Source organism: Sceloporus undulatus, chromosome 7 (assembly GCF_019175285.1).
Source record: "Sceloporus undulatus isolate JIND9_A2432 ecotype Alabama chromosome 7, SceUnd_v1.1, whole genome shotgun sequence".
Taxonomy (NCBI): Eukaryota; Metazoa; Chordata; class Lepidosauria; order Squamata; family Phrynosomatidae; genus Sceloporus; species Sceloporus undulatus.
This window is the reverse complement of record NC_056528.1, coordinates 355,266-381,922: the sequence shown is the minus strand read 5'-3', so window position 1 is coordinate 381,922 and position 26,657 is coordinate 355,266. Positions and strand designations below refer to the sequence as shown.

Sequence of the window (26,657 nt, the reverse complement as noted above, 5' to 3'; positions counted from 1 at the left end):
GGGAGCATACTTATCAAATTTGCAGATGATACCAAATTAGGGGGAATAGCTAATACTCCAGAGGACAGGATCAAGATTCAAAATGACCTGAATAGACTAGAAAGCTGGGCCAAAGATAACAAAATGAAATTCAACACGGAGAAATGTAAGGTATTGCACTTAGGGCGGAAAAATAAAATGCACAGATATAGGATGATGGGGGACACATTGCTGAATGAAACTACGTGTGAAAGGGATCTAGGAGTCCAAGTAGACCCCAAGTTGAACATGAGTCAACAGTGTGATGCGGCTGCTAAAACGGCCAATACGATTCTAGGCTACATCAATAGAAGTATAGTGTCTAGATCAAGAGAAGTAGTAATAGTGCCACTGTATTCTGCTCTGGTCAGGCCCCACCTGGGATAATATTGTGTCCAGTTCTGGGCGCCACAATTAAAAAAGGACATTGAGAAACTGGAGCCATGTGTCCAAAGGAGGGAGACTAAAATGGTGAAAGGTCTGGAAACCATGAAGCCCTATGAGGAAGGACTTAGGGAGCTGGGGATGTTTAGCCTGGAGAAGAGAAGGTTAAGAGGTGATATGAGAGCCCTGTTTCAATATCTGAAGGGATGTCATATTGAGGAGGGAGCAAGCTTGTTTTCTGCTGCTCCAGACTAAAACACAGAACAATGGATGCAAGCTCCAGGAAAAGAGATTCCACCTGAACATTAGGAGGAACTTCCTGAGAGTAAGGGCTGTTGGACAGAGGAACAGACTCCTTCCTTGGAGTGTAGTGGAGTCTCCTTCCTTGGAGGCTGTCTTTAAGCAGAGGCTAGATGGCCATCTGTCAATGGGAATGCTTTGATTTGGATTTCCTGCATGGCAGAAGAAGGGGGTTGGACCGGATCAGGGCCCTTGCGGTCTCTTCCAACTCTATGATTCTAACATTATAACTGCTTAGAAGAAGAGAGAAACCCTCAAGGAACTCCAAAGGCATGTTACAATTCTGACAAATCACTACTGAGAAAGACTCTGAGCAATTTAAGTGTGTTTTTATTGTCCTTGCTGTGTGCCTTCAAGTCCTTTCCAATGCACAGCAACCCCATCACTTTTTGACCAACACACATCCCAGGAAGAAAGCGCAGGCTGTGTTGAAAAGACAGAACAGTCTGATTGTCCTGAGACTAAGGTCCAGGCAATTGGTTTCCCTTGGAGCAATGCAAAACCTGGGTAATTCCAAAAGTATAAAACCACCTGAACTGCAGCAAAAAAATAAATCTCCATTTGAAAACAGAACAACTGTAAAAGCAGAAAGCTCTTGGCACTTGCAGTCCTTCCTCTTACCTTGAGGTCATCCCAGCTAAGGAAAGGAAGATGTAATGGTTATTCTTAGAGGGAACTATTGGAACACGGTTTGAGCTTGAGCCGAGTTCTGGCTCAATGGTCCACCACCAAGAAGCGCAGAAGCCTCGGAAGAAAGGAGGACAGCATGTCCAAGCAGAAAAATCTTCCAACAGTGAGGGGCCTAGGAAGGAGTTTGTCTCACCATGACAACGTGCCACTCTCTGTGCCCACGGCCGCTGCGTGACAAGAGTATCCTGAGCCAAGATGTATCAGCCACCACACTGTAGCCAGCATGAGAACATATGACAACACAGCCATCAAGGAAGGTCAAAGGCAAGCAGGCTGACTATGACACTCCGGAAGGCTAGCCGGCTGAGCGGACGCATCTCACACCCAAAAGCAATGAAAGAAGCAGGTGCTAGGAAGTGCCTCCAGCCCTCTGGTTTCTTGTGACTTCTTCTGGGCCTTTGTACATCTGCTCCACTGCTGACTTTTAACATCTAGCAAAGAAACAAAAGGAAACTCAACTCATAACCAGCCATTCTGAGGAAAACCAGGAATCCTCAAGCAGCAGTCAAAGCCTTGGAAAGGACTATGAGAAAATGTGGGTGGTTGGCCCATCTCCCAGGAAAAGACCCTTGGGACAACACTGGGCAATGGGCAAATAGCAATCCATTTCATCAGGTGAGGCCAAAACGGTCTCCTGCCTCACGCTGCTTCAAGTAGACACACACAGATTCACTTCTGTGCCTCAGCTATGGGCAGCTCAGGCATCAGCCACGGACGGCACACCCTTCATCCACAGCGCAAGGGATTAAGCGAGGCAGGGCCATTCCTGAAAAACCAGCATATCCCTGAGCAACTTCATTGTTCTTAGGACAGGATGCTTGCAGACCCATCTAGCTAAAGCAGTCCCAGAAAGCATGGCTGGGCAACTGTGGCCCTCTAGAAATATCGAACTACAACTCCCATTCTCCTCTACCACCGGCCATCTTGTGTGGGGCTGCAACCAAAAACGCCAAGAGCATCCCATGTCCTGCAACTTTGAATTAAAGAATTAAAACCCAGGGCATTTTAGTTTTGAAGGGAGACAATCTACCTCCAAACAAAAGGGGGGTGTGTGTGTGTACATAGCCAGAGTGAGATTTCCCCCCAACAAGACCACCAGACACTATGGCAGGACAATAATCTACATGTGGCTTCATTGCTCCAGTTACAGGCATCCAAGGTCTCTTGTAACAAAACCCAGTCCATCTGCAAAAGAGCATGAGACCAAGAGAAACGCCGGAGGTTTCACTCCACTGCTTTCACAAGACGGATTTAATATTTCTTCCCACACACAGGCGCCAAGGTAATGAAGAAGGGACTTCCACTCCACAACAATTTCTTCAGGTGCTTAATCCAAACAAGGCAGGAGAGAAAAGGGTCTTTCCAGAAACTACATACTTTGAGAGCTTCACAGGTCTGTTCAGTCCCAAAACACAACTGCCATGAGGCAAAAAATGAGAACCAAGCCTGAGGTGTCAGGAAGGAGAAGATCCCGCAGCCGCTGCGCTGAGGAAGAAGCAAGTGCACGCCATTCAAGCATCACCACGTGGCCCCAGCGTGCTTAACTACAGTTCGGCAAGATGGCTGGACTGAGGGAATATAGTGACAGCCAGTGTCCTCTTCACTCTGCAGGATGCTGTGCTATGCAGACGGAAAACAGTCAGGCAGCTCTCTGCAAACCCTGATCTGAAGCCAGGTCTGAATTCAGCCTCTGTGGACATTCGCTCACAAGTCTAGTCATCTCACTGAAGGCCATCATCTCTTTGTAGACACTGAGCAGACTCTGAATGGGGAGGTTTTAAATAGAAACCAAAAGAGCAAGGAAAGGAGCCCTTCCCCCTGGAAGGAGGAAGAAGAGAGAGCATTATGGGCAGACATTTCTCCTCTTACACAAGTTCAATACAAATCAATGGCTGCTCCATGATCTGCGGATGGGCAGAGCTGAGGGGCAGAATGGATGGCCTAGATCGGTGGGCCAACAAGGTAAGTAACAGGAAGACAGAGATGGGTTAAAGGAAATCAAAATGCAGAGAGCCCCACAGGCCCACCAGAAAAAAGACTTTAAAAGCCAGTAGCAGAGTGCCCTTACGGAGCCCAATTTCGGTCACAAAGCCATGAGCCAACTTGCCAACAATGCACAGCACAGCTCCCAGGAAGACCAGCTCATTTCTCCTCCGGTCAGGCAACCAAGATCTTTACTCAAAGTATGTGCTGCTCCACAGATGCTTCTGGCCTGAGATGAGAGAGAGGGCCTTTCTAGGGATGGCATCCAACGATCAACCTCCCTCCCTAAAAATAGGCACAGCAGCTTCATTCCCATCCGCCAGACACCAAGCAAGCTATCAGTCCTGCTATCTCTGGTTTTTCAAGAGACACAAGCCTGTCTTCTCTTGCTATCGGGTCCTCCTCCTTGCCTTTCTTTTCTGTGTTTTTGTGATGCTGTTTTTACTGTGTTATTCTGTTAGTAGCTAACTTGAAACTTAGTTAGGGAGAGGGATACCTATCCAAAAGTAAAGACACAGCATCCGTGGCAAACTGTTCTGAGCAGAGTTCAACTGCCAAGATCCTTCTCAAATTCGGCTTGTTCTTTCTTTTACATTAGCCTTCAGACACATTCCAACATTGCAGTTGACCAGATCCAATACTGTAGAAACTGTAGAAATATGGCTTTCCTTCTCCAGATTGTGAGCAAACACATCTAGCAATGGATTAAAACAAGCGGAAATGGACACAGATTCTCCATGACCTGCAAGTGAAATTCAGGATTATGGCATAGAACCATCTCACCTCGAAATACCAGACACAGGGCTAAATCACTCTCTTCAGAGTAGGCTGCTCTAATATTTTTGCAGGTCCTTTTTTCTTAAAGACCTCTTCTAGACTCTTTGTCAAATGAGAAAATGCTGCAGACAGAGGGCTTTCCTTGCCTCCTCAGTTGTTATGATGAAGGGATTCAGTTTTTTGTCCTTCCTAGGCACAACTGAACTAGGGAAAAGGCTTTTGCATCCACAAAGGAGCTTTCCAGGACCGTACAACACCAGCTAAGACTCCATTCACTAATGCTGGGAAAACCGAGATATGCTTTCAGGACTCACTTCACAAACACATTCTTTGGAAAGTCTAGCATCTTCACGCTCTGTCTATCAAAGGTGTTTCATTCCAACCACAAAGGGAAAAGTGCGTTCAGAAAATCCAGCAAGGCAGCTGAGCAGAACCAGTCCAGCCCATGACATTGTAAGCCTTGACAAACCACTCAGAACTAAGGAACTTGGTCAAGATGAGCAATGCAAAGTCTCCACTTAATGCAACTTAGCCAGAAATACTGGACGGCTGGTAGAGCTAGACATGTCCCACGCAGGAATCCAAGGGCTTCCATGGACTTAAATACAGGCAAAGGTGGTGCGCTCTTGTCCTCAACTGAAGTTCAGGCAAGGGAGCCCAAGAAATCTGAGACTGCAAGAGGGTCAGAGACAGGAACAGGGAAGCCATACAGAGCTGTAGAGAGAAGTAAGTTCTCATAGCAGTTAGAGCATGTCTCTATGACAAGAGAGATCCTATTCCTTAGTCCATCACGGCTAAAGCAAGAGCGGGGCTTCCAGACACAATCCACACAACAGAAGATGGGACTCTATCCAGTTCATGGAGTATTCTGAGACTCCAAGTGACAGCAGTTACCTCTTGGTTGGTTTTCTGTGCAGACAGACTTCTTTGCTTGAGGCTCACTTTCATCCCCAAACCCTTCAAAGGAACAGAGGATTTGGGGCTGTGGGTCTCCGTCTCCTTCTCAGGGGTACTCTACACCTTCCGTCTTTCCTCACACACAGATCCCTGCCATGCTCACATCCTGGAGTCCTGGCCTAGTCTCAATATGACTCAAGAGGGTCCTCTTTCTGCAGGGGCCCATTTCCATTCTGTACAAACCTGACCCTCTCCCCCTCCTCCCTTGCCAAAGAGAGCAAGGCCCATAGAAACATGTCTACCTGAGCGTGGTTATCCCTTACCAAAGAGCCAAACTATGCCTCTGCTGCAAGTGGTGGTCTCTGAGGCAGCCCTGGGCCACAATCCCCACCAGCCCAAGGCAAACTGCAACCCAATGACACTCAGGGCCACAGGCTTCCGGCTCGTAATCCAGGTCACCACAACAGTCCCAACCTTCTCTCACCCCAGGATCTGTGTCCCAAATCCTATGACGCAATGGGATGGGATGCTCACAAGACAAGTGAGGAGGAGGAGGAGGAGGGCCCTGTCCAAATAGTAAAGAGAAGGGGACTCCCGCTCTAAAGAGACCCACATCCCCCCACCACCCTCCCCTAAGCCCCCTTCTATGCCAACGGCACAGCCACCGGAGCTGGACCCTGGGCACAGCCAGGCCCAAGGCAGAGAGGGAAGGCCTTTCTCCCGCCTGGTCCTAAAGGAGGGCTTCCTCTGGGAAACTGGGGGGACACCGGGGGTCCCTGCAAAGCCTAAAACAACACCATCGCTGCCCCCCATGGGCTGCACACTGGCTCCATCATCATCATCATCATCATCATGACATCCCCTTGTACCCTGCTTCCCCCCCCCCCCCAAAATGGGGCTGAAAGGTGGCTGGCAAGTGAGACCTGAAAGAGAATGAAAGAAGGGCAATGCAAGAGGGAAAGGGCGGGATCCAAGTCCATCTCCTCCTGCTGCCCACAAACCCCCCAAGCCTTCCTCCTGGGCCACAGTCAGTCGGGGAGGACCCCCCAAGACAGGAAAGGAAGGCCATGGGCAGCCAGGCCTCTTCCCCCCCGCTCCCTCCCCATCAGCCTCCTCCTCCTCCTCCTCCGGCTCCCTCCCTGGGAAGGATACTGGGTCTGGGGCGGCGGAAGGGCCCGGAGGCCTGCCGGGTGCTGGGGGCCGCTGGGGGCCGGAGGGGCCGGGGCCGATGCTGCTGCTGCTACCGGGGCCGCCGTAGGGCTGTCGGCGGGGGCCGGCGGGGGCTGTGTCCCTCCGGGGCCGGCTCCTGCTGGTGCTCCTGCTGGTGCTGCTGCTCCCGGCGCGGGCGCTGCTCCTCCGGCCTTGAGGGCCCCCGCTGCCGATGCCGCTGCCGCTGCCTTGGGAGGCAGGCTCATGGCCAGGCGGAGCCACCCCCAGGCCGGAGGAGGGGCAGGCGGCGGCGGCGGAGGAGGAGGGGAGCGGCGCCGGCGGAGGCGTCGGGGCAGCCCCGAGGAGGGCCAGCACCCCCGGCCGGCGGTCTCCGTGACAACGCGCCCGGCCTCCCCCTCCGCCGCCGCCGCCGCCGCCTCCTCCTCGGCCTCCCAACCGCCACAGCCGCCTCCTGCTCAGGCCGGGCCTCCGCCTCCGGCGTCGCTGCTCATCAGGGCCTCTTGCTCTGCCGCCTGGCTGCTCTGCCTGTCTGCTCTGCCGACGGATTCGCCTGCCTCACGGACCAAGGAGCGGGGCCTCTAACATGGCGCCGGCGGACGCCTACAGCACCAGCACCGCCAAGGCCAGCCAGCCAGCCAGCGAGGGAGGGAGGGGGCCGCCAAGGCGCTCGGCTCCTCTTCGGCAATCTCCGGAAGCAGCAGCGCCGACGCCGAGGAAGCGCTTCCGCAAAGGGCACGCGCGCATGCGCAGCGCTACGGCCCCTCTCTCCGCCCTCCGCCCCGCCCCTCGCCAACGAAAGGATTCGGCTCTCTTCGGAAACGAGGCCCAGAGCGCAGCGCCACCATTCGGATTTAATAATGCGTTCTTTCCGCAAAATAGCAACGCTAGGAATAGTAAATACTGTACTGTAATAATAATAATACTACTATTCTAAGCCACTTTGAGTTCTAATTTTGGCAAAAAGGAGGATTTGAACCATTATCCCTATGGCTGTTGTTGCTATTCCTGCCCTGGCCTCCAGCGGTTCTGCACAAACAAGGCTCTGCTGCCCTCTGGCTGTTGCTGCCATTCCTTTCCTACACACAACACTCGGTTTAAGTCTCCAAAGTGCCTGGCTAAATGAACCAAAGAGCCCCTGCCCCATAATACTTCTCCTTTCACAAAGCACCCGACGAACGCTGAGACCTTCCTGGCGTGAATGGGGATTTCAGGTCCCAAAACGCGCTCCAGAAATAACCCCGTTTGAGCTGACTTTCACGGCCCTGGATCAATGCTAGGGCATTCTGGGAACTGTAGTTTTGTCGGACATTTAGTCTTCTCTATCAGAGAGGTCTGGGGCCACAATAAAACTACATTTCCCAGGATTCCCTAGCTCTGAGCCAGGGCAGTGAAAGCGGTCTCGGGCTGGATGATTTCTGCAGTGGACATTTTTAAACGTCCCAGATTTCTTCCCCTCAGAATGGTGCCCACTTTCCCCCTTTCTGTCTCTGGGGCAAAAGCGTCAGGAAGCCCCAGCAAGTGAGCGAGGCCACTCTGTGTGCCTTCGAGTCGCCTCTCCCTTGATGGCAGCCCCACACACTTCCTCTCCAAGTAGCCTCAGCAAAGCAGCAAGGCTCCAGAGGACCATGGAGATAGGGTTTAGAGCTGTGTTCCCCTGGGTTGCGGTTTCTTTGGCTTGTTCGGTTCCATTTAAGTACAAGGATGGAAGGGCCCCTGAGGGCAGTTGCCAGTCGAGAGGCAGTGAGCCATTCATATCTATGGAGCAGAACCCTTCTCACGCCACATTTAGAAAACCGTTGAAGGCGCTTTGCCTCCGTTGAAAAAGGCGAATCAAATGTGACTATAAACAGCTTTAATGTTCCGCTGGTTGTGGAGGCACTGAGGCCTAGAGGGCACCCTGAAGCCTGCCTGGCAGTGGTACCCGTTGCCAAGCAACGCAGACCGAGGCCTACGCCAGGAGGCGGGGAAGCCAGCCCAAAGGGCCAGAGCTGGCCGCCTCCTATTGGCCAGCGCCAGCCCGGGTGCGCGCGCAACGCTCCGCGGCAGCGTCTGCATCTGCTTCTGATTGGCTGGATGTCGGCTCCCGCCCCGCCCCCTCGAGTCAGAGGCGCTCGCTGATTGGAGGGGGCTATAGAGGGCCCTCCCCCCGGTCGCCCTGGCTTGGAAGCAGCAGCAGCAGCAGGAGGAGGAACAAGATGGCGGCTCCCGCGGCAGTACTTTTGGCGGCGCTGGCTCTGGCTCTGGGTCTGGCCGAAGGCGGCGGAGGGACCCGGACGCTGGTGCTGCTGGAGAACCTGACTCTCAGGGACACCCACTCGCTCTTCCTCCGGAGCCTCGCAGGTCCGAAGGGAAGGAGCCAGGGACGGTGGGACCCAGAGCGGGGATCATGGGAGCTGCAGTCCGGCGCCGCAGGGCTCTGGGCCTCCCTCTGCGGAGCGGGACTGGCAGAACCCTGGCCCATAGGGAAGCATTGGGGAACACTGGCCCACAGGCGCAGTGGTTCTCCACCTCGGCTCCTCCAGGCATTGGGGCAAGCTGCCTGGGGCTTCTGGGAGCTGGAGTCCGAAACATGCCTTGGGGAACATTTGCCCATAGGGAATCATTACAGAATGCTTGCCCATAGGGATAGATAGGGCAGTACTTGCCCATAAGGAGAGAGAGAACGCTTGGGGACTTAGCTGCTGCCCCTAGGGAACCATGGGGGAATAGTTGGGGTGCCTGCGGCGTAACGGCGTCTGCCTTCCTTCCTTCCTTGCTTGCTTGCTTCCCTCTCCGCAGAGCGGGGCTTCGACCTGACCTTCCGGACGGCGGACGATCCGGGCCTCTCTCTCATTAAATACGGGGAGTTCCTCTATGACAACCTGGTCATCTTTTCCCCGTCCGTTGAAGGTAAGGCATCAGGCCTACAAAAAGAAAGCCATACAGTGGAAGTGACAGATCGGTCCTTGGCTTCTTCAAAGTCATTCCTACTTTGGGACGCAGGGCGACAGTCCGGAACGGCTGAAGAGCAATTGGGCTTGTCTTTCCCTTAGCTCCTGTCTCACAAACCTCTGCAAAGCTTCTCTTTCTTGAGTGGGGACTGCCCTTGATATTCAGGACAAGCTGAGGAGAATCTTCCCTCTTCAACGGAGGTGACGCTTTGCAGCTTTGCCTGTTAAAGGCCGGGAAATGTTTGGAGATAAAGATGCATCAGAAAGTGCCATTGGCTGATGTTTGCTTCTCTCTCAGCTGGAAGGAAGCACTTCCATGTGTTGGGAACCTGACTCTCGTGCAATGCATACACCAGCATTTCTCTCTTGTAAATAATAGGGCCTTTGTCATGGTTAGGTTTACGCATCCTTGCTGCTTGGTTTCAGATTTCGGAGGCAGCATCAACGTGGAGACCATTTCTGCTTTTATCGACGGCGGCGGAAACGTCCTGGTGGCAGCCAGTTCGGATATTGGTCAGTAAAGCAGACACCGTCAGGCAGGGGCACCTTTGCCCTGAAAGGCAACCCAGTCCTCCTCTAATCTGCCACAGACAGAGGGAGGCCTTCATTGACGGGTAGCTTTGGGTCACTGGCATATCGAGCCTCTTTCCTTAGGCTGTGTCAACCCTAGAAGCTTAGGAGCTTTCCAAAATGAAATGGGAAAGGCAAAAGTGAGAGAGAATGTGTGCTTTCAAACCAGAACATTGCGGGGGGGGGGGGGGGGCAGAAATGGGTTTGCAGGGAATGGGTTTTACCCTCCAGCTGTTGGCTCCGCATTTGGAGAGCTGCCTACTCCTGAGCTGAGTTCTGGTTAGTGGGGATATAGGAATGAGCATGATGTGCCCTGTGGTGATAGGAACATAACCAGAAGCCACGTAATGGTCCTTCTCAATTCCTAGGCGACCCTCTTCGGGAGCTGGGAAGTGAATGTGGGATTGAATTTGACGAGGAGAAAACAGCCGTCATTGACCATCACAACTATGATGTCTCTGATCTGGGCCAGGTAAGGCCTGTGATGGGGGAGATGAGAGGGCTGCTCTGCCCAAGCTGGTGGCCCAGACCTTAAACCAATTTCATTTTGAGGGCCATGGCTCCATTAGCCAAGCTGGGTCTCCTGGGTGTCCCACTGTGTGCAGTGCAGAAAGGCGCGGTGGTAGCTTTTGGAAGATAGGCTGAGAGCCCCAGTTAGAGAGGCAGAAGTGCCCAGCTTGTTAGTGCCAGGGGCATTGGGCAGCTGCTGCTTCTGCAGGCAAAGCCTTGGCCTCAGGAACAGGTCTGTGACTTGAGCTAAGCCTCACCTTGAAGCTGCTTGTATGGCAGGGGGCTGATGGTGGTCTCTTGGCTTCCTTGCGCAGCACACTCTCATTGTGGCAGACTCAGAGAACCTCTTGAAGGCACCGACGATTGTGGGCAAGAGGCCGCTGAACCCCGTCCTCTTCCGGGGAGTTGGGTAAGTCTCCTGCCAGGCAGGACCAGTAAGACTGAGTTGGCAAGACTTCCAGCAGCTGGATTCCTTTCTGCATCACTTAACTTGAGCAAATGAGCCAACTGGAATTTTTAATTGTTACTGCATAGGATGGTGTATTCTCCCTTTCTTTCTCCTTTTAACAACCACTCGCTCAATATGTAGTCTTCTCTGCCCACTCACCCACCTTGCTGGAGGGGCAGATGGCATCCTGTGCTCTTTCCCTAGCAGAAGACTTCACCTTCTTCTTTGAAGGATGGGGTGCCACCCTGCCGCTTTCAGTCATGGTGAATTTTCTCCCCAGGATGGTGGCTGACCCTGACAATCCCCTGGTTCTCGACATCCTGACTGGCTCTTCTACCTCATATTCCTTCTTTCCCGACAAACCCATCACACAGGTATGTGGGGAATCCTTACCTTCTGGGAGGCTGGAAAACAGACAGCTTTGGTACTAGCACTCTCCTCTCTGCTTTGGACTTCATGTGCTACATGGTCTTGGCTGAGAAGGTATCTTGGGCCCCTACAAGGTGCATCTTACAGCTAGAGCTTTCCCCCAGTTGTTAACGTTTGGCTGTACCCACACCTTAACTATTTCCATCCAGTTTTCACCAGCTACATAAATCAAGAAGCACTTCATGGTTCTTCTCCTTTGTCTTTAAAGCAGCCTTGTGAAGTAAGCAGTATTTTTCCTTTGGTGAACTGAGGAAGATAGGAAAAATATAGAGTACATCACTTGCTCTGAGGCCACGGTTTCTGTCAATATTTTCTAATGTATAAATTTTAAAAGCAACATTAGAAATCAGCCAGATGGTATCGTATGTACGTTCCCAGAGGAGAGATGAATTCTAAATGTGACTGCTCAATGGCGATGCTTCCCGCTCTCTCTGCAGTACCCTCATGCCGTTGGGAAGAACACCCTCCTGATCGCTGGCCTCCAGGCCCGGAATAACGCCCGCATCATCTTCAGTGGCTCCCTGGACTTCTTCAGCGATGCCTTCTTCAACTCGGCTGTGCAGAAGGCAACCCCTGGCTCCCAGAGGTGCGTGGCTTCCAAGCCCTGGTCTTCTTCTGTGAACAAGGTGCAGGAGCAGTGGGGTGCAAGGCAGCACTGTTCACGTTCAGCTGCCTTCTCTGGATGAGCAGAACAACCTTCTTTGAGCAGAGATGTTTGTTTAGTGATGTTTATGTCTTACAAGCGCTGTTCAAGGCAGTTCATAGCAGGACCATAAAAGTAGCTTAAAACATTTTGAAATCCCTCAGAGGTAGATTATGCTAAGATACCGCTGCGGATTAAAAACCTTTGTGTGTTTTCCAACGCAGCTCACGTGTGGGCCTCTCCTCTCCCCCTGGTGTAGGTACTCCCAGACCGGCAACTATGAGCTGGCTCTGGCCTTGTCCCGCTGGGTGTTCAAGGAGGAGGGCGTCCTCCGCGTGGGAGAGGTGTCCCACCACCGCGTGGGAGAGACGGAGCCCCCCAGCGCCTACACTGTCACTGACCTCGTGGTGAGATTTTTCTTCCGGTTTTCTGCCAGACGTGCTTTTCTGGGCTGGTTCTTTGTGACTGGCCGGTGGCTCCCTTTGTTTCGCAGGAGTACAGCGTCGTCATCGAGAAGCTCTCAGAGGGGAAGTGGGTCCCCTTTGACGGCGACGACATCCAGCTGGAGTTTGTCCGCATCGACCCATTTGTGAGGACTTTCCTGAAGAGGAACGGTGAGAGGGGGGTTTTGCTCTTAATCCCTCTGGCTCATTTTATCTCACCCTTGCAAAAAAAGATTGATATTAAGTGACTCCCACGGAGCCCTTCTCCATTGGCGCTCCCCCCAGACAGACTGGATTATGACTTTGGCCAGAGTAGTGCACTGAATCATGTCTTTGGCTCCTAGGAGGCAAATACAGCGTCCAGTTCAAGCTGCCCGACGTCTACGGAGTGTTCCAGTTCAAAGTGGATTACAACCGGCTGGGCTACACCCACCTCTACTCCTCTACGCAGGTAAACGAGGCTGTGGCTTGGTTATAATTTTATAGTTTTGACCAAGGTTGATGGAAAAGAGAGATACATCAAGATACTGGCAATTTAGATGAATCCCATGGTCCTACAGCCTTTGAGACATAGGTAGACTGCGACTCCCAGGATTTCTCACTATTGCTGGCTAGTACGGCCGATGGGAGTTGCAGTCCGATAACATTTAGAGGGCCATAGGAGTCCAGTCCCTGATGTCATCAATGGAATTAGAGTCATGGGAAGAGCTGCCTTCTTCGGGGGCTTTGTGGGCCTGGGGCTGTGTCCATCATTTTCCCAGTGGGACTAGACCACTATGTCTGTGCATGTGCGCATACCCTTCCAAGCAAGGGCCAGTTCCCCTGAAACCTGACGGCTCTTTCTGTCCCTTTGTCTTTGCCAGGTGTCCGTCCGTCCCCTGCAGCACACGCAGTACGAGCGCTTCATCCCCTCGGCCTATCCGTACTACGCCAGCGCCTTCTCCATGATGGTGGGCCTCTTCCTCTTCAGCATTGTCTTCCTCCACATGAAAGAGAAGGAGAAGTCGGACTGAGGGGGGATGAGCCTGGGAGCCCGAAGGAGATTCCCCACTTGCTGTGGGCAGGAGCTGCTCCTGGGACCACGGAGCCAGGCCTTCTGGGCCAGACCCCCTCAGGACCTGGGGGGCGGTTGGGGGAGTGAAGCATGGACTTTTGGGGGATGCTGCCCTGTTGGCAATGCTGCTGAGACGTCTGTGCTGCCACCGTCTTTCATTCTGGGTCTTTCTCTCATTTTCCTCCAAATAAAGAGGTGACTCCCCTTCACTTGCTGCCCTTCTTTACTTTGTGTTGTCCTTCTGTCTCTTTAGGGCTCTAGCACTTTGTTCTTTGCTCTTACGGAGGTTTTGCTTGAAGACAAATAGGACTGGGCTCTGTGGTCCCCTGGCTGGAGAGGATGTTGGACTGCAGCTCCCATCATCCCTTGCCACTGGAGTTGCAGTTGTGTGTGTGTGCCTAACTGGGATGTTTTGGGGAACAGGGAGGGCTGCCTTTCCAAGAGTCCCATGGGCTGTTTTTATCCAGAGCGCTGCCTGCCTTGATCCCTCCTGAAGAGGAGGAGGAGGAGGCTCTCTCAGGACTGCACTTCCCATCAGCCCCTGCGAAAGAGCAGGGAGCAAAGGGCTGGCAGAGCTCTCTTGCCATCTGCGCCCCGTCCTTCCTGGGCTCCTCGTTGCGCATGCGCGGCGGAGGGTTCGTGCCTGGCGCGTCCCTTTGCGACAGCGTCGGCGGAGGAGGGCCTGGTGCCGTAAAGGGCGCCGCTTTCCGGCCGCGGCTGGCTGCCTCTGTGCCTCTCTCCCTCTCTCGCTGGCTGCCAGGCTGCCTGCCTGCCTGCCTGCCTTCGGGGGCGATGCTGCTGACGGTCTTCTGCCTGCGGCTCGACCGCTCGGAGCTGACCTTCTCCCTGCAGGTGGACGCCGACTTCGAGCTGCAGAACTTCCGCGCCCTCTGCGAGCTGGAGTCCGGGATCCCCGCCGCCCAGAGCCAGGTCGGGGCCAGATCCAGGGCACCGGCGGCGGCGGCGGCGGCGGCGGCGGCGGGGGATCGGGGAGAGAGGGCGGTGATGATGGGGCACGGGCCTTGGCTGAGGCCCCCTGCCCTGCCCTGCCCTGCCCTTCCCAGGAGAGCCAGAGGGAGGCAGCGGCGGTTCCCCCTCCGGGCCGGATCTTGCCGCCCGGGCCCTGAGGCCTCTTCTTCCTTCTCCCCTTTCTCCTTGGGCCTGCTTTGCCTTCCTGATCCCTGGCGCCCTGCTAAGCTTGGCTTTCGGGCTGCCTTGGCTCTGGGCTGATCAGCCTCCTCCGCGGGTGCTGCTCCTGGGCCTTGCCTTCTTCGCCTGATGGGGCTGCCCCAGCCCTGGCCCAGTTGGCTCTCTGTGTCTGCCTGCCTGCCTTGCGTCACCTGGGGCCTGGGAGCACTTTCCCTCCGTTCCTCCTCCAGGGAAGAAGGGCCTGGGGAAGCCGGGGTCCTTGCAGGGCCGGCGGAGGCCTAGCTGGCCCTGGGTGAGGCAAGGGCCTGGCCGGCCGCCAGAGGCAAAGTCCACTCTCCTGGGCTGCCCTGTCCCTCCGGCTCTATTTTGGGAAGCCTGGCCCTGGCCCTCGGCCTCCTTTGGGGAAGCTGCCTGGCTCCTGCGGAGGAAGCCCCAGGAGCCTCTTCTTCGCAGCCCACCTCTGGGCATCCTGGCCTTTGGCTGGGCCCCCAGCCCCAAGGGAATGCCCGCTTCTGCTTATCACGTTGCTCTTCCAGGATGGGGCTGGCAAGTGGACCTTGCAGGCTCTTGGGGGGCTCTTCCCTTGCTTGTCTCCTGCCCCAGCCTTGCCAGCTGCTCCCTGCATGGTGCCAAGGGGAAATGGGATGTTGTTGGGCTTCAGGGAGGGAAGGGTGACCTGGGGAGATGCGGAAGCCGCTGCTCCATAGCCAGGCAGGGCATGGACTGGACCACACTGAGCACTGGGAGCCCAGGAGCGCTGCCATCCCTCCATCCCGCTGGCACTGTGGCTTGTTCTCTCTCTGGTGGATCTGGCATGCCTACAGTCCCTGCAGCACCAGGCGGCCCAGATTGCCTAAGCGTGTGGGTGGATCTGGAGGAGGAGGCGGTGGCGGCTGCATTGGTATTCCATCTTGCCCCTTGGTGAGGCGCCAGTCCCAGGGCGGGGGCGTGCGTGTAAGGATCCTGCCAGGTGCTTCTTCTGCCAGATCATAATGGAGCCCAAGGAGGGAGGAGGAGGAGCTAGGATTGCTGGCATCCCAAGTCTCTGTGTGATTCATTCCAAGGGAAACCCACCGATGCCACACTGGTCTCTGTGTGTGTGTTCCAACCTGCCTCTGCTTCTCTTGCAGATTGTCTATGCGGAGCGGCCCCTGACGGACAACCACCGGTCGCTGGCATCTTACGGCTTGAAAGATGGGGACGTGGTGATACTGCAGCAGGTGGAGAATGCCGAGACACGGCCGCCAGCCCCTTTTCCTGGTGAGGACTCTGAAGGCTCCTGTCCCTTTTCCCTGGCTGCTCTGTTGCCAGCAATGCGCTTAGCTTAAAAGTATACTGGTTCTCTAAGCCTTTAGCTTGGCTGCCTTGAATACTCATTGCTTTAAAGCAGCAACCCCCATTCAGAAAACCTGCTGCCCTCCAGCTGTGTGCCAGTCTGTGACTGCCAGGATCTGATGAACAGCAGGCACAAGAGTCCCCTTAGAGCACTTTGATCCCACTTTAACTGCCATAGTTTAGGCAATGTTGGGATTTGTCGTTTTGTGGGGCATCTCAGATTCTCTTCCAGAGAGCTCTGGTGCCTCCCCAAACTACCAAAGCCCACCATTCTGTAGGATGCAGCCACGGAAGTTGGAGTGGAGTCAGAGTGTATCATTCTGTCGCATGAAGGGCAGGCAGCTCAAGGGAGGCTGCTTTACAAGGTCTCTGGTCAAATTCCTGGCCCTTGTCAGTGAAATGGTGGCGCAGGTCAGCCTGCTGCCTGCCTTGGCCATCTTCCCCTTGGGCCAGCTCCTGGTGTTCTTCTTCTGTTCTCCTTCTGGCCCGTGGGTCCCTCAGACCGCCTCTTGTTGGCATCCACTTCCCCAGCAGTCCTTAACTCACAGACCAAAAGGGAGGCAGCCAGTAGCACCGTCCCTCTTGTCCCAGCGCTCTGCCTCCTGACGCTGTGTTTCTTTGCTTGCTGATCCAGCCAACGCTTCCAGAATAGCTACAACCAACTGATCAGTCAACTGCTCCCCAGCAGGAAGGACTATCTGCCGGTCTTGGATCGCTTTCCTTTGGCAAAGGGACATTTGCCTATTTATCTTTCTTGGCTGCAGAGTGGGGGTTTCCCTCTGCCAAAGCCTGGGCTGAAGGAACATGCAAATTGAAAGATCCAAACATGTAGCATTTCTCTAGCTGTGATTCGTAATGTTTTTCAGACGTTGCTCAGAGCTTTTGTTCCAGCCCAGCCAAGGCAAAGCCAAAGGGTGGCTCCTGCATTTTGAAGGCAGGGCAAGTTGGATCCAGGGAGATCAAGCGTCATTCCATATGTTGGTTTTGTTAGTCTGCTGGTTCAGATTTGTGGTGCAGCGGAGGCAGACAGGGCTGCATCCAGAGGACATGCTGGAGTCTCTCATGTGGGGTGACCATTGGTGTGACTGTGCTCTTTCTCCCCTGATACCTAGGTTTGCCCAGGATAGACTTCAGCAGCATCGCAGTGCCAGGAAGTTCTTCTGCCCCTCCGACCCAGCTGCCCCCACAGCCCCCGGCCACCCCGCGCCCCCGGCCTTCTCCTCCGGAGCTCCCTTCCACTCCTCAGGGCCTGGACAACCCGGCGCTCTTGCGGGACATGTTGCTGGCCAACCCCCACGAGCTCTCCCTCCTGAAAGAGCGCAACCCGCCCTTGGCAGAGGCTCTGCTCAGCGGAGACTTGGGTGAGTAGTACACCTGTGCAGGCTTCCATGGAGACAGTTTTGGCCTCCAGGGATTCTCCAGGGTGACTTGCAGGCAGGCGGCATCTATTGGAGGCTGCAGCGCGGGGGTCTTCGCCCGGTAGCTTTGTGGGCTTCCCTGCTTCCTGGACAGACACACAGCCTTCTGAAGCCAATGGGTGGTGCTACGTCATTGAATAGAAAGGAGCCTGACTTGCAAAAGGAGTGTGAACACTGAAAGGTGCTGTAGATCCGTCCTCCGTGGTGGTGGCATTTATTTACTGCAAGAGCCTCTTGTTGTAGAGAAATTCACCCGGGTGCTGGTGGAGCAGCAGCAGGACCGAGCCCGTCGGGAGCAGGAGAGAATACGCCTCTTCTCTGCTGACCCTTTTGATCTGGAAGCTCAGGCCAAAATCGAGGAGGACATCAGGTAACATGCCTGGGGGCGGGTAGCCGCAAAGCCATGGTTGGGGGCAGAGGCGCATTACGCTGAGAGTATTTAATCTGACTTGACCTTGGTTCCAGGCAGCAGAACATTGAGGAGAATATGACCATTGCCATGGAGGAGGCCCCGGAGAGCTTTGGCCAGGTGGTGATGCTCTACATCAACTGCAAGGTCAACGGTCATCCCGTCAAGGCATTCGTGGACTCAGGTCGGCTTCTTCCTGGTTCTGCCCCTTCCTTCTGCAGCTCCCTCTTCTTCCTTCCTCCTGGTCACCACAAGGCAGCTTCAAACTACTGCTCTCATCATCCCATTGCTTGTTTAGCTCTGGGGTTGTGGGAGCTGCAGTCTAACACATCTGGAAGCACCAAGTTGAGGAAAGGCCTGGGTAGACAGAGCCAAGTGAGGCTGACATAAGAACAGCCTCTTCTGGGTGGAGTGAGAGGTCACTGGGCACAAGGCCTGCGTTGCTTGCCTGCAGAAGGCTTGCTGGTTCAGTTCTTGGGACCTGTACTTAGACCCTGAGTATCGGTGCCTTTTTGTAGCCGGCAGCAGCTCTTTGAGACCTCAGAGCAGAAAAGGGGAGCTGGATGGGTCGGTCGGTTCCTAGTGCTGTGGCAGAAGGGAGCAATTTGGGTTTGCTTGCCTCCTCCAGGGGATCACTTCTCCTGCCTTTCTTTGTGATTAGTTGCCTTTTCCGCTCATTTATGTGTGCAAGCAAAGAGAAACCTTATACTTAAAGGCAAAAGTTTTCTGGAATCAAGTGTGGAAACTCCTCGTAGTGGAAAACTGAGATGGCGGGGGGAGATTCCCATCAGTCCTTCGGTCTTCTCTCAGCCCCAGCTGAAGCGGTTATAATGTGGTTGGGGAGGCGCAGGATTTGTAACCAGAGCCACTCGTCTTCTGTCAGGAGCACAGATGACCATCATGAGCCAAGCGTGTGCGGAAAGGTGCAACATCATGCGGCTGGTAGACCGGCGGTGGGCAGGCATTGCCAAAGGAGTGGGCACCCAGAAGATCATTGGCAGGGTGCACCTGGGTGAGTGGTCCTGAGGCAGGCAGTGGGCATACTGCGGGCTCCTTTTCCAGGGGCTGGGAGCCTTCTGGGTGATAACACGCTTCCTGCTCTCTCTCTCTCTCTCTCTCTCTCTCTCCTCCTCCTCCGTCTGCTTTCAGCTCAGGTTCAGATTGAAGGGGACTTCCTGCCATGCTCCTTCTCTATCCTGGAGGAACAGCCCATGGACATGCTTCTCGGGCTAGATATGCTCAAGAGGCACCAGGTGAGAGGCGGCCACTGGCTACTGGGCCTTGGGACTGGCTGGTCTTTATTTATCAAGTTATGCTTTGCCCCTTTCAAAGAAAGATGTGCTGATGATGAAAGGAGACTGGCTTCTGTAAATTGGCCAGAGGTATACACGGGCTCGCCATACGCAGACTTAAGTCACGCGGACGGCAAGTCCTAATGTTGTGAATGGGGTGCGTGCCCCGTTTAAACGAATGGGTTGAGCATGCGCTTAATTTGCCTTATGCGGGGGGGGGGGTGGTGGGAGCCCCCCCCCCCCCCCGCGTAAGGTGAGGGTGGACTGTATATATCAAGCATAACAATGAAGCAGTAACCACAGAAACAGCAATTAATATAACAAGGCTAGAAATTAATTGAAGATCAGACAGAAGTTCATGAAGCAGTAATTAAGGGCAAGAAAGAGCAATCATTATAATTGACAGAAAAGAGCGGCATTGATACCCAGGCAAGGCCTGCCTGCTTGGATGGACTGGCTCCCCTAAGAAGGGAAGGGGCTGTAGTTCTTTGTGGGGGTGGGTCCAGAGGCAAAGGAAGCCCCTGCTTTTCCTGTGCTCCAAATCCCAGCCGCATCCCTGGCTCTATCTTTCCTGAACGTTTTAAAGATGTGCTCTTCTGTGATCCTTTTGCTTCTGCATTTGAGAGCCAAGAGCAAACCTTTTGGAAAAGCCGCCTAGGAGCGGCTGTTCTGGACACTGCTGTTCTCTGGCATGAACTTTGGCATCTCCCCTGTCTTTCAGAGTCAGGGTGCCAAAACCATTTTTTAGCCAGGGGGTTGATCTCGAAAGAGATTCACGTTAACAGCTGAGACTCTTTCATGGCTTCTGTCAGACCGCTATGGGAGGACCATCAGAGAACTAGTGGCCAGAGCAGTTTACAGCAGAAGGTGGGCAGGTTGTTCCCTCCGCCTGTGCTGACTGTATGTTGAGCCCCCGCGCCTCTTGTTCAGGGGGCCCTTTCCTCAAAGAGACTCTCTGCATCTTGCTCTCCCCCCCCCCCCCAGTGCTCTATAGATCTCAAGAAGAACGTGCTGGTGATCGGCACCACGGGCTCCCAGACGACCTTCCTGCCTGAGGGGGAGCTCCCTGAGTGTGCCAGGCTGGCCTATGGGGCAGGGAGGGAGGACGTGCGGCCCGAAGAAATCGCAGACCAGGAGCTGGCAGAAGCCCTGCAGAAGTCTGCAGATGAAGCAGGTACCCCTGGGCTGTGTGAGGAGGAAGGAGGTCCACAGGCAAAGCCGGCTGTGGGTTTCAGGGAGCTGGGGTCCCAAAGAGTAATTTCCCCAAGCTCTGGCCATAGAGTTGATGCTCAAGGAATGTTGGGAGCCCCAGGGAGGAAAGGCTGACCTGATGCACCCATTCCCTGGATATGCGTAGTCTGTGGGGAGGGGACTGTGTTTTACTGGGGAGAAGGCACATAGATAGAGGGGCCTCCCAGGCATGAATGATTTGGGGTGGGCATTCAGGCAGTGGGGTAGGAACTGGCAAAATATAGGTCTTGTGGACAACCCAGAGACCATTGGCTGCCCATGTTCAATCTTGTGTTGCCACCTTGGGGCTCTGAGGTTTGGACCTTGCTAGGAGAACAAGAACTTTTAGACCCGTGAAGGCTCTTCGTTCATAGGGTTGGTCACATAAGTGAGAAAACCTTAGTTTACTAATCAAGTGACTTGTAATCAGTTTTGTATCTCAATGGGATGAAAACAGCCATTCTGAAGAGGAAGGCAGCCTCCTTTGGTCCTTGGCCAAGGGTCAGTCTGTTGTGAAAGCAACAGCCGCTGTCTTGGAGGCCAAGGAGAGGGAGCTCCTCTTCAAAATGGTGCCACGTTTTAAAAGTACTTATCCTTTTTTTTAAACTAACTTTAAAACTTGGATTGTCTAATTGGAGGGTGTTGTTTGAAGTGATTAATCTATTAAATACCATTTAACTCCTAACCCATTAACGTTTTAAGTCTCCGTGTCTCAGAGTGGTGCTTTAGCTTTAAAAGCAACCCAGTAAGGCAGTGAGTTTTCCCAGGGCTCCTACCGGGGACGTGAACCCCATGTCTGAGCCCACCCTTTTGCGCCAGGGTCTCTGATGCCAATGCGGTCCTGCAGGCGGGTGCCATTCACACCTGGCAGGCTAAGCTGGGACTAATCCCACCTAGAAGGCAGGACACATATAGCAGGCAAGTCCCTCTGGCCACTTTGGCCTCTCAGAATAAAGTGGAGCTGGTTGAGCCTTTCACCTACCTCCTCCCCTTTGAAAACACCAGTTGCAGCTGGATTTTTCCACGAGGGCCGAGTCAGACAGCGGGAACGGAGGAGACCACGGGCGAGAGTGCGTCGTCCATCTGCGGCATCCTCAACCCGTCGCAGGGCCCCATGCATCCTCTTATAGGGTCTGGACCCTGGCACCCAACTCATGCCGGTCGTACCAAATGGAAAGCCACGGAAATCGCTTTGTTCACGTCTTCTGAAATTAAAACACACGTTTGAACAGATTTAGCTTAGTTGTGAGTTTTGTTCAGACCTTCCTGCCCACTCTCTTAGAAGCCACATGTTGGGCTGGCAAGGCCAAAGGGCACCTGGAGAGCAAACCATTGGGTGGAGAAATAGACAGGCAAGACTGCAGGAGAGTGATTTGTTCCCAAGGTTGTCAGGTGTCTGTGGCAGCTGTGCTTTTTACGCCCAGCACCCCATTTTGTGACATTTTTGTACAGCACTCAGGTTGTCTGGAAATGGGGACCCAGGTAGTGGGGCTGGTGGAAGCAGGGCAGCATTTGCCCAGCTGTTCTGAATGCTGATCAAGCATGGCACTCTGGAAATCCTTTGAAGGGGTTTGGCTTGGAAACACCAAAGCCCTGGCACTCCCTTGTGCCTCTTCCCAAGGGGCTTGTGAAGAGGTGGCAGTGTTGACACTGGTGACCCCTTCGGTTTTCCTCTCAGAGCTGCACATTGTTTCTATGCCTCATCCTGGCGCAGGGCTTCCAGGACCCTTCTGTTGGGCCCATCTGCTTGGATCCACTAATGCTCCAGCATCCAGAATCTGCTGCTGTTGGAACATATCTCTTTTACCTCTCCTACTGATAACAGTGAAAGAGGCAGCATGTTGTCATGATTTGGGTGTTGGCTTGGACTCCAGGAGACCAGCCTTGACATCTCCACTCAGCCATGGAAACCTGCTGGGTGACCGTGGGCAAGTCATACTCTCTCATCCTCAGAGGAAAGCCAGGGCAAACCCCCTCTGAACAAAGCCTGCTAAGAAAACCTGTGATAGGTTCACTTTAGGGCTGCCATATGTCCAGAAACTGTTTGAAGGCAAACAGAAACACCCCCAATGCTGTTAGCATCCAGTGTTAAGACAGTATATGCTTGCACTTGTGCAGACAAGCAATTTTCTTGTGAAGATTTGTCCTTGGTATGTACAATGACAGTGCTAGACACCTTTTGAGCTGAAGAGGAGGAAATCCATGTTGCATGTGCCTTTGCCCAGATTAGCCATTCTGCAGGAAAGAGGGAGAGTGAGCAAGTGAGCCTCTGAATGGACTTCTAGCCTAAGGAACAGGGAGAAACACATCCCATAACTAGCCAACATGGAACAGGGCCCTCCTCCCGCCTGCTCCTTAAACCTTGCCGGAGCTTGACTTTTTGCAGATTATGGAAATGCAGCAGTGCTGTTGAGAGAGCATTGAGAAAGGTGAGGCATCTGCCTTGTCTGCATGTTTGAACCTGTTCAGTCAGCTAGAGCCTGCACACAAGAGGAAGATGAAGGAGAGATGAAGGAGAGAGGCTTTGAGGGTGCCTCTTTTGCGAAGAGCAGCAAGGAGAGCTGTACCAGTCCAGAAGCAAGTTGTATGGAGGGCAGACTGTTGGCTTCCCATCCTATTGCACAGCATAGCCGATAGCCTGCAAGTTCAGTCCAAGTCCTTGAATCTCCCATTAAGGCTCTCCTTGGGGCTGGGCTGCCTTCCATTTGGCAGTCTTAAGAAGAGTTGTCAAAAGGAGGCAGGGAGCAGCACAGAAAGACAGCTGTAGTTGAGAACGACAGAAAGCAGCAGGAGATTCCAGCAGAGTGACACCCATCCATCCAGAGACCCAAAGTCTTCCAGCACACGCAGTGAGGAGATGAGGATAGCTAAGAGCGTCTTCAGAGGAAATGCTTAGCCCAGGAGACATTGCCTTCCAAGCAAGAAACACGGAGTGGGCAGGCGGGCGGGGGACGATCCTGGGTGTCAGGCACATCCAGAGCTGCATGTGTGCGGTGTGTTTGCTAACCCAAGTTTGGTGTGTTTGTCTCCTAATCCAAACAGAACGCCAGAAGCCTTGATGCATGCAATGTGGGTTTGCTGCTGCTGGAGTGGGCCACAGACCAGGTACTGCCAGCTCTTCCTCCAGTCTCCGTGCTCCTTGAAGGGGGTGGGTGGCGCGTTCAAGGGAACCACTTCCCGCTCAGAGCATCTCGCCCAGTCAGCGTGGAGCAGGATGCCAGGGGCTTATGTCCAAGTACCTGCCGAGGAGAGAAGAAGAGAACACACCAGTTGTTGAACATCTGTAGATGTGCCCAACTCAGTGTCTGAAGTCAGAAACTTTAAGCAGCTGGCTAGGTTGGCCTTTCTGGGATCTTTGGCCCTGAATGTCCACTTGGGGAAGAGCAGGCCAAACGGTGCAAGACTGGCATTTCTCAGACAAAGCAGGAGTCAGAAGCAGCTGAAGTCAAGAGCAGGAACCCAGATTAATCTCACGCCACCCCAGCACATGAGAATGCCATTAACATGCTAGCGAGATTTGGTTTGAGCTAACAGGATTGCCAGCTGCTTGCATTTAGCTCAGCAAAAATCTCTTTCTCCAGCAGCCTTGAAAGACAAGAGCCTATGGTCAGCCTGCTTTCACTTGCGCCCCTGCCTTCCCTCTTGTCCCGGGAGGTGCTGGGGATGTCCAGTTAAAATAGTTATAGCCTATACTCTTGAAACATTAGTTTTTTCCACCATGAACCTTTCCTCATTGCATTCTTCTTGAGGACTGGAAAACGTGAAGCCTTTCCATAGTTTTATGGCTCCTCTCCACTCTTTTATTTTCTCCACTTTACTCTTGCCTTCCTGGCAAAGAGGCCAACACAATGGACAGCCATGTAGATGAGAACTAGGAGGGAGAGGGGCTTGGGAGGGATGGATAACAGAAAGGGAAGTGGGAAGTGAGTAAATTTAGATACAAAGGCCTTCAGACGGTTGTTTGAGGGCTCAGTGAAATGGCTCCCAGGGAGGGGAGGAGAGAAATGGCCACCTCTCCCTACTAGGACAGCTAAGATGGGCACATGGCCTCTCCCACCCCATCAAGGGGTCAGTGAAAGGAGGAACCTTGCCGACTAGCCCCCCGAATCCATCCGTGTCAGTCCAGTGGCTTCAGCAGATGAGCTCTTTAACGCTCCCTTCTCTGATAAATGTTCTTCAAATGTAACCAGAGTCTTACACCTTCTCTCTCTCTCTCTCTCTTTCTCTCTCTCTCTCTCTTTCTCCTTTCCCGTGTACAGAGAATAGTGACCAAGAAACTACCTCACTAGAAACGCCATCGTTACCAACGCCAGATGGATTCAAACGTCCCGTCCGTTATCCAGAGATTGGTCCAAAGACCAATAACCCTAGAAGCCGAATACTTGACCGTTCAACCTCTGCTCCTTCAGTTTGCTCTCGCAGGAGCAGTCAGGCTAAGACTGTTAATCGTAGAGCTGTAAAGTCTGAGGATTCTCTTCCTGACTCTTCAGGAACGCTGGAAAATGGAGATCTGCCTCTGCCAGTGGTTTCTGATCCCGTTGCTTCTGCCAATGTCGGTGCTGCTCCAGCTGGGAAAAGTGGAAGAGAGTCCTCCCGCAGTCCAACTATTCCTTCACAGACCGCCTCTGAAAAGCCGGCTGCTTGCTTCGGTCTACAAAAACCAAATTCTCAAGAGGAGCTTCTTACTTTGGAGCCTCCCGTTGAAGGAGGAGGAAGCAGCGTATCTAACAGACAGACAAAAGAACTGGTTGGACCCTTCCTTCTGGAGCATGCGGAAGGGGATCCAGTGCATGAGCTTCACTTAGATCTCAAGACGTGTGGAAAACCTGGAAACAAAGAACTGTTTCAGAAGGAACAGAATGAGCCCAAAGCTGAAGAACGTCTGAGCCCAGAGGCCGCTTCCCCGTTGCGTCCGAATGCAGAGCCAAGCCTTGGTGATGCCCTTTCTGAGGGAAGAGGCGGCCCGGAGGAAGGAGCGATGGGGCTTTCCTGGCAGGAGGAAAGGAGGCCAGGACATGCTGCGTACCCGTGCCCTGGGAGTGAAACCTCCATGGAAGTGGATGCTGCAGAGGAGTTTCTTGTTGCTGCCAGTGACCCTTCAGAGAAGCCAAATGTCTCATCCATGGATACCGACTCACAGGGCTCCATAATGGAGGTGGAGCTCTCAAAGCGTGACTCTCCTTCACCTCCTGGGAGTGATCTGATGCCATCTGGAAGTACAGGCTTTGAATCGGCTGTAGTCAGCCTTTCGGTGGCGTCGTCGTCTGTGTCTGGAGGCCAGCTGAGCGACCCGGGGGAAGAGCCATGCCTCTCCCTCACCTCTGCCTTGAAAGAGCTCCACCAGCTCCTGGTTGTCAGTTCCAAACAGGAGATGGCCATTTCTCCGCTGGCACCTGTTCCAGAAGCGCAAGCTGCCGAGAATGAGGTTTCTCCAGAGGAACGTGAATGCACCCATCCAGATAGCCAGGACGCAGGACTCTCCTTTCCTGAACGTGTGAGCGTTGAGGCATTGGCAGGGATGCAAACATTCGCAGCTGGAGCGGAGAGCATTGACGTGCGGGAGATCCACCGGTCAGCTGTGAGCTGTGAGCGGGAGGCATTGGTTGTTCAAGAGTCTTCAGCGTTTTTGAGGTCCTCGACCACTCTGGAGCAGCGCTGGAGGAGCGAATGCTGCCCATCCTCCTCTGACCAGGTTCTTGCTCCTGGAGCTTCAGGAGAGAGCCAGCCTCCTCCCTGCAGCCTCTCAGACCCACAGGATGCGCCTCAGAGCACCCAGCACTCTCTCCCAGAAGACACGGGAGCACCCAGCATCCCCTGCGCCGCTCTCCAGAGCCCTCCGGACCCAGCGGCTGAGCTGTTGCCATCTCCATCAGTTGCCTCCCCCAGTCCAGCGGCTCCTCGGCTCCCCGTTTTCCCTGCTGCAGACATCGATCAGCTTGTGGGCGCTGGCTTCACAGCCCAGGAAGCCGGAGAGGCCTTGGAGCGCGCGGGTGGAAACGCAGACCTGGCCCTCCTCATTCTGCTCGCCAAGAATATTGTCGTCCCAACATAAGCGCCAGAAGGCATCTCCCCAACTGCTGGTCTCTACTTCCTTCAGACAAACAAAAAAGGTCCCTTGGCTGCCTAGAGGCTCCTTGCTTTGGATGAATGAGCCGTACTCTTCTTTTTTATTTTTAGGAAGGGCGGGGAAAGGAAAACAGATCCTTTATTTTCAACCAAAGTCCCCTCTGTTTTCCCTTGTTGAATTTAGGCCTTTTTAAAGACGCAAAATACTGGTAATTGTGTCAACTCACTAGCTTTTATTATGATGATGACGATGATTATTAAGGCGATGTATAGTGGAATAAAGAGTCTTTATTTAAATGCCTGTTTCTGGAACAAGATGTGAGGTTCAGAATGAAAGGGCAGGCGCCCTGGAAGCTTCTCTTCCGCCAGGAACGGTGCAGCAGCCGAGGATTGTGTTTTGCGCACGCAGCCGGATTTGAGCCCAAATGTAACCTCCTTGCCTTGTTTCCTGGACAGGGTTGTTCAACGCATGGCACAGGAATATGCCAGGGCCCTCTCCAAAGGATATCCAA

General features: G+C 53.8%; 2 protein-coding genes across 4 annotated transcripts; both read left to right on the top strand.

Annotated features, from left to right (window-relative positions):
* The first annotated feature begins 8,135 nt into the window (after positions 1-8,135).
* Positions 8,136-13,455, top strand: DDOST (dolichyl-diphosphooligosaccharide--protein glycosyltransferase non-catalytic subunit). The gene is made up of 11 exons (XM_042480266.1): positions 8,136-8,559; positions 8,998-9,108; positions 9,576-9,662; positions 10,088-10,191; positions 10,544-10,638; positions 10,958-11,051; positions 11,544-11,692; positions 12,009-12,156; positions 12,243-12,363; positions 12,537-12,643; positions 13,056-13,455. Exons 1-11 carry the CDS (start codon positions 8,415-8,417, stop codon positions 13,203-13,205), a joined length of 1,311 nt encoding a protein of 436 aa, XP_042336200.1. The 5' UTR covers positions 8,136-8,414; the 3' UTR covers positions 13,206-13,455.
* Positions 13,456-13,901: 446 nt separating this feature from the next.
* LOC121937236 (protein DDI1 homolog 2) lies at positions 13,902-26,445 on the top strand. 3 transcript variants are annotated; one of them, XM_042480250.1, is made up of 10 exons: positions 13,905-14,176; positions 15,526-15,655; positions 16,843-17,091; positions 17,392-17,518; positions 17,614-17,741; positions 18,441-18,569; positions 18,707-18,810; positions 19,834-20,023; positions 23,122-23,184; positions 24,339-24,474. In XM_042480250.1, the coding sequence occupies exons 1-9, from the start codon at positions 14,039-14,041 to the stop codon at positions 23,136-23,138; spliced, it is 1,212 nt and encodes a 403-aa protein (XP_042336184.1). In that variant the 5' UTR covers positions 13,905-14,038; the 3' UTR covers positions 23,139-23,184; positions 24,339-24,474. The 3 variants fall into 3 exon arrangements, with proteins under 3 accessions (XP_042336182.1, XP_042336184.1, XP_042336181.1); XM_042480248.1 differs by lacking the exons at positions 23,122-23,184; positions 24,339-24,474 and adding an exon at positions 21,085-23,108 and having other exon boundaries at positions 13,902-14,176; XM_042480247.1 differs by lacking the exon at positions 23,122-23,184 and having other exon boundaries at positions 13,907-14,176; positions 24,339-26,445.
* Positions 26,446-26,657: the final 212 nt, after the last annotated feature.

Coding starts and splice junctions, on each gene's coding strand:
- DDOST (XM_042480266.1), top strand. CDS start 8,415: ATGGCGGCTCCCGCGGCAGTACTTTTGGCGGCGCTGGCTCTGGCTCTG. Junction 9,663..10,087: donor GGCAGCCAGTTCGGATATTG/GTCAGTAAAGCA, acceptor CTCAATTCCTAG/GCGACCCTCTTCGGGAGCTG. Junction 12,644..13,055: donor ACCTCTACTCCTCTACGCAG/GTAAACGAGGCT, acceptor TGTCTTTGCCAG/GTGTCCGTCCGTCCCCTGCA.
- LOC121937236 (XM_042480247.1), top strand. CDS start 14,039: ATGCTGCTGACGGTCTTCTGCCTGCGGCTCGACCGCTCGGAGCTGACC. Junction 15,656..16,842: donor GCCGCCAGCCCCTTTTCCTG/GTGAGGACTCTG, acceptor CCTGATACCTAG/GTTTGCCCAGGATAGACTTC. Junction 18,570..18,706: donor CATTGGCAGGGTGCACCTGG/GTGAGTGGTCCT, acceptor GTCTGCTTTCAG/CTCAGGTTCAGATTGAAGGG.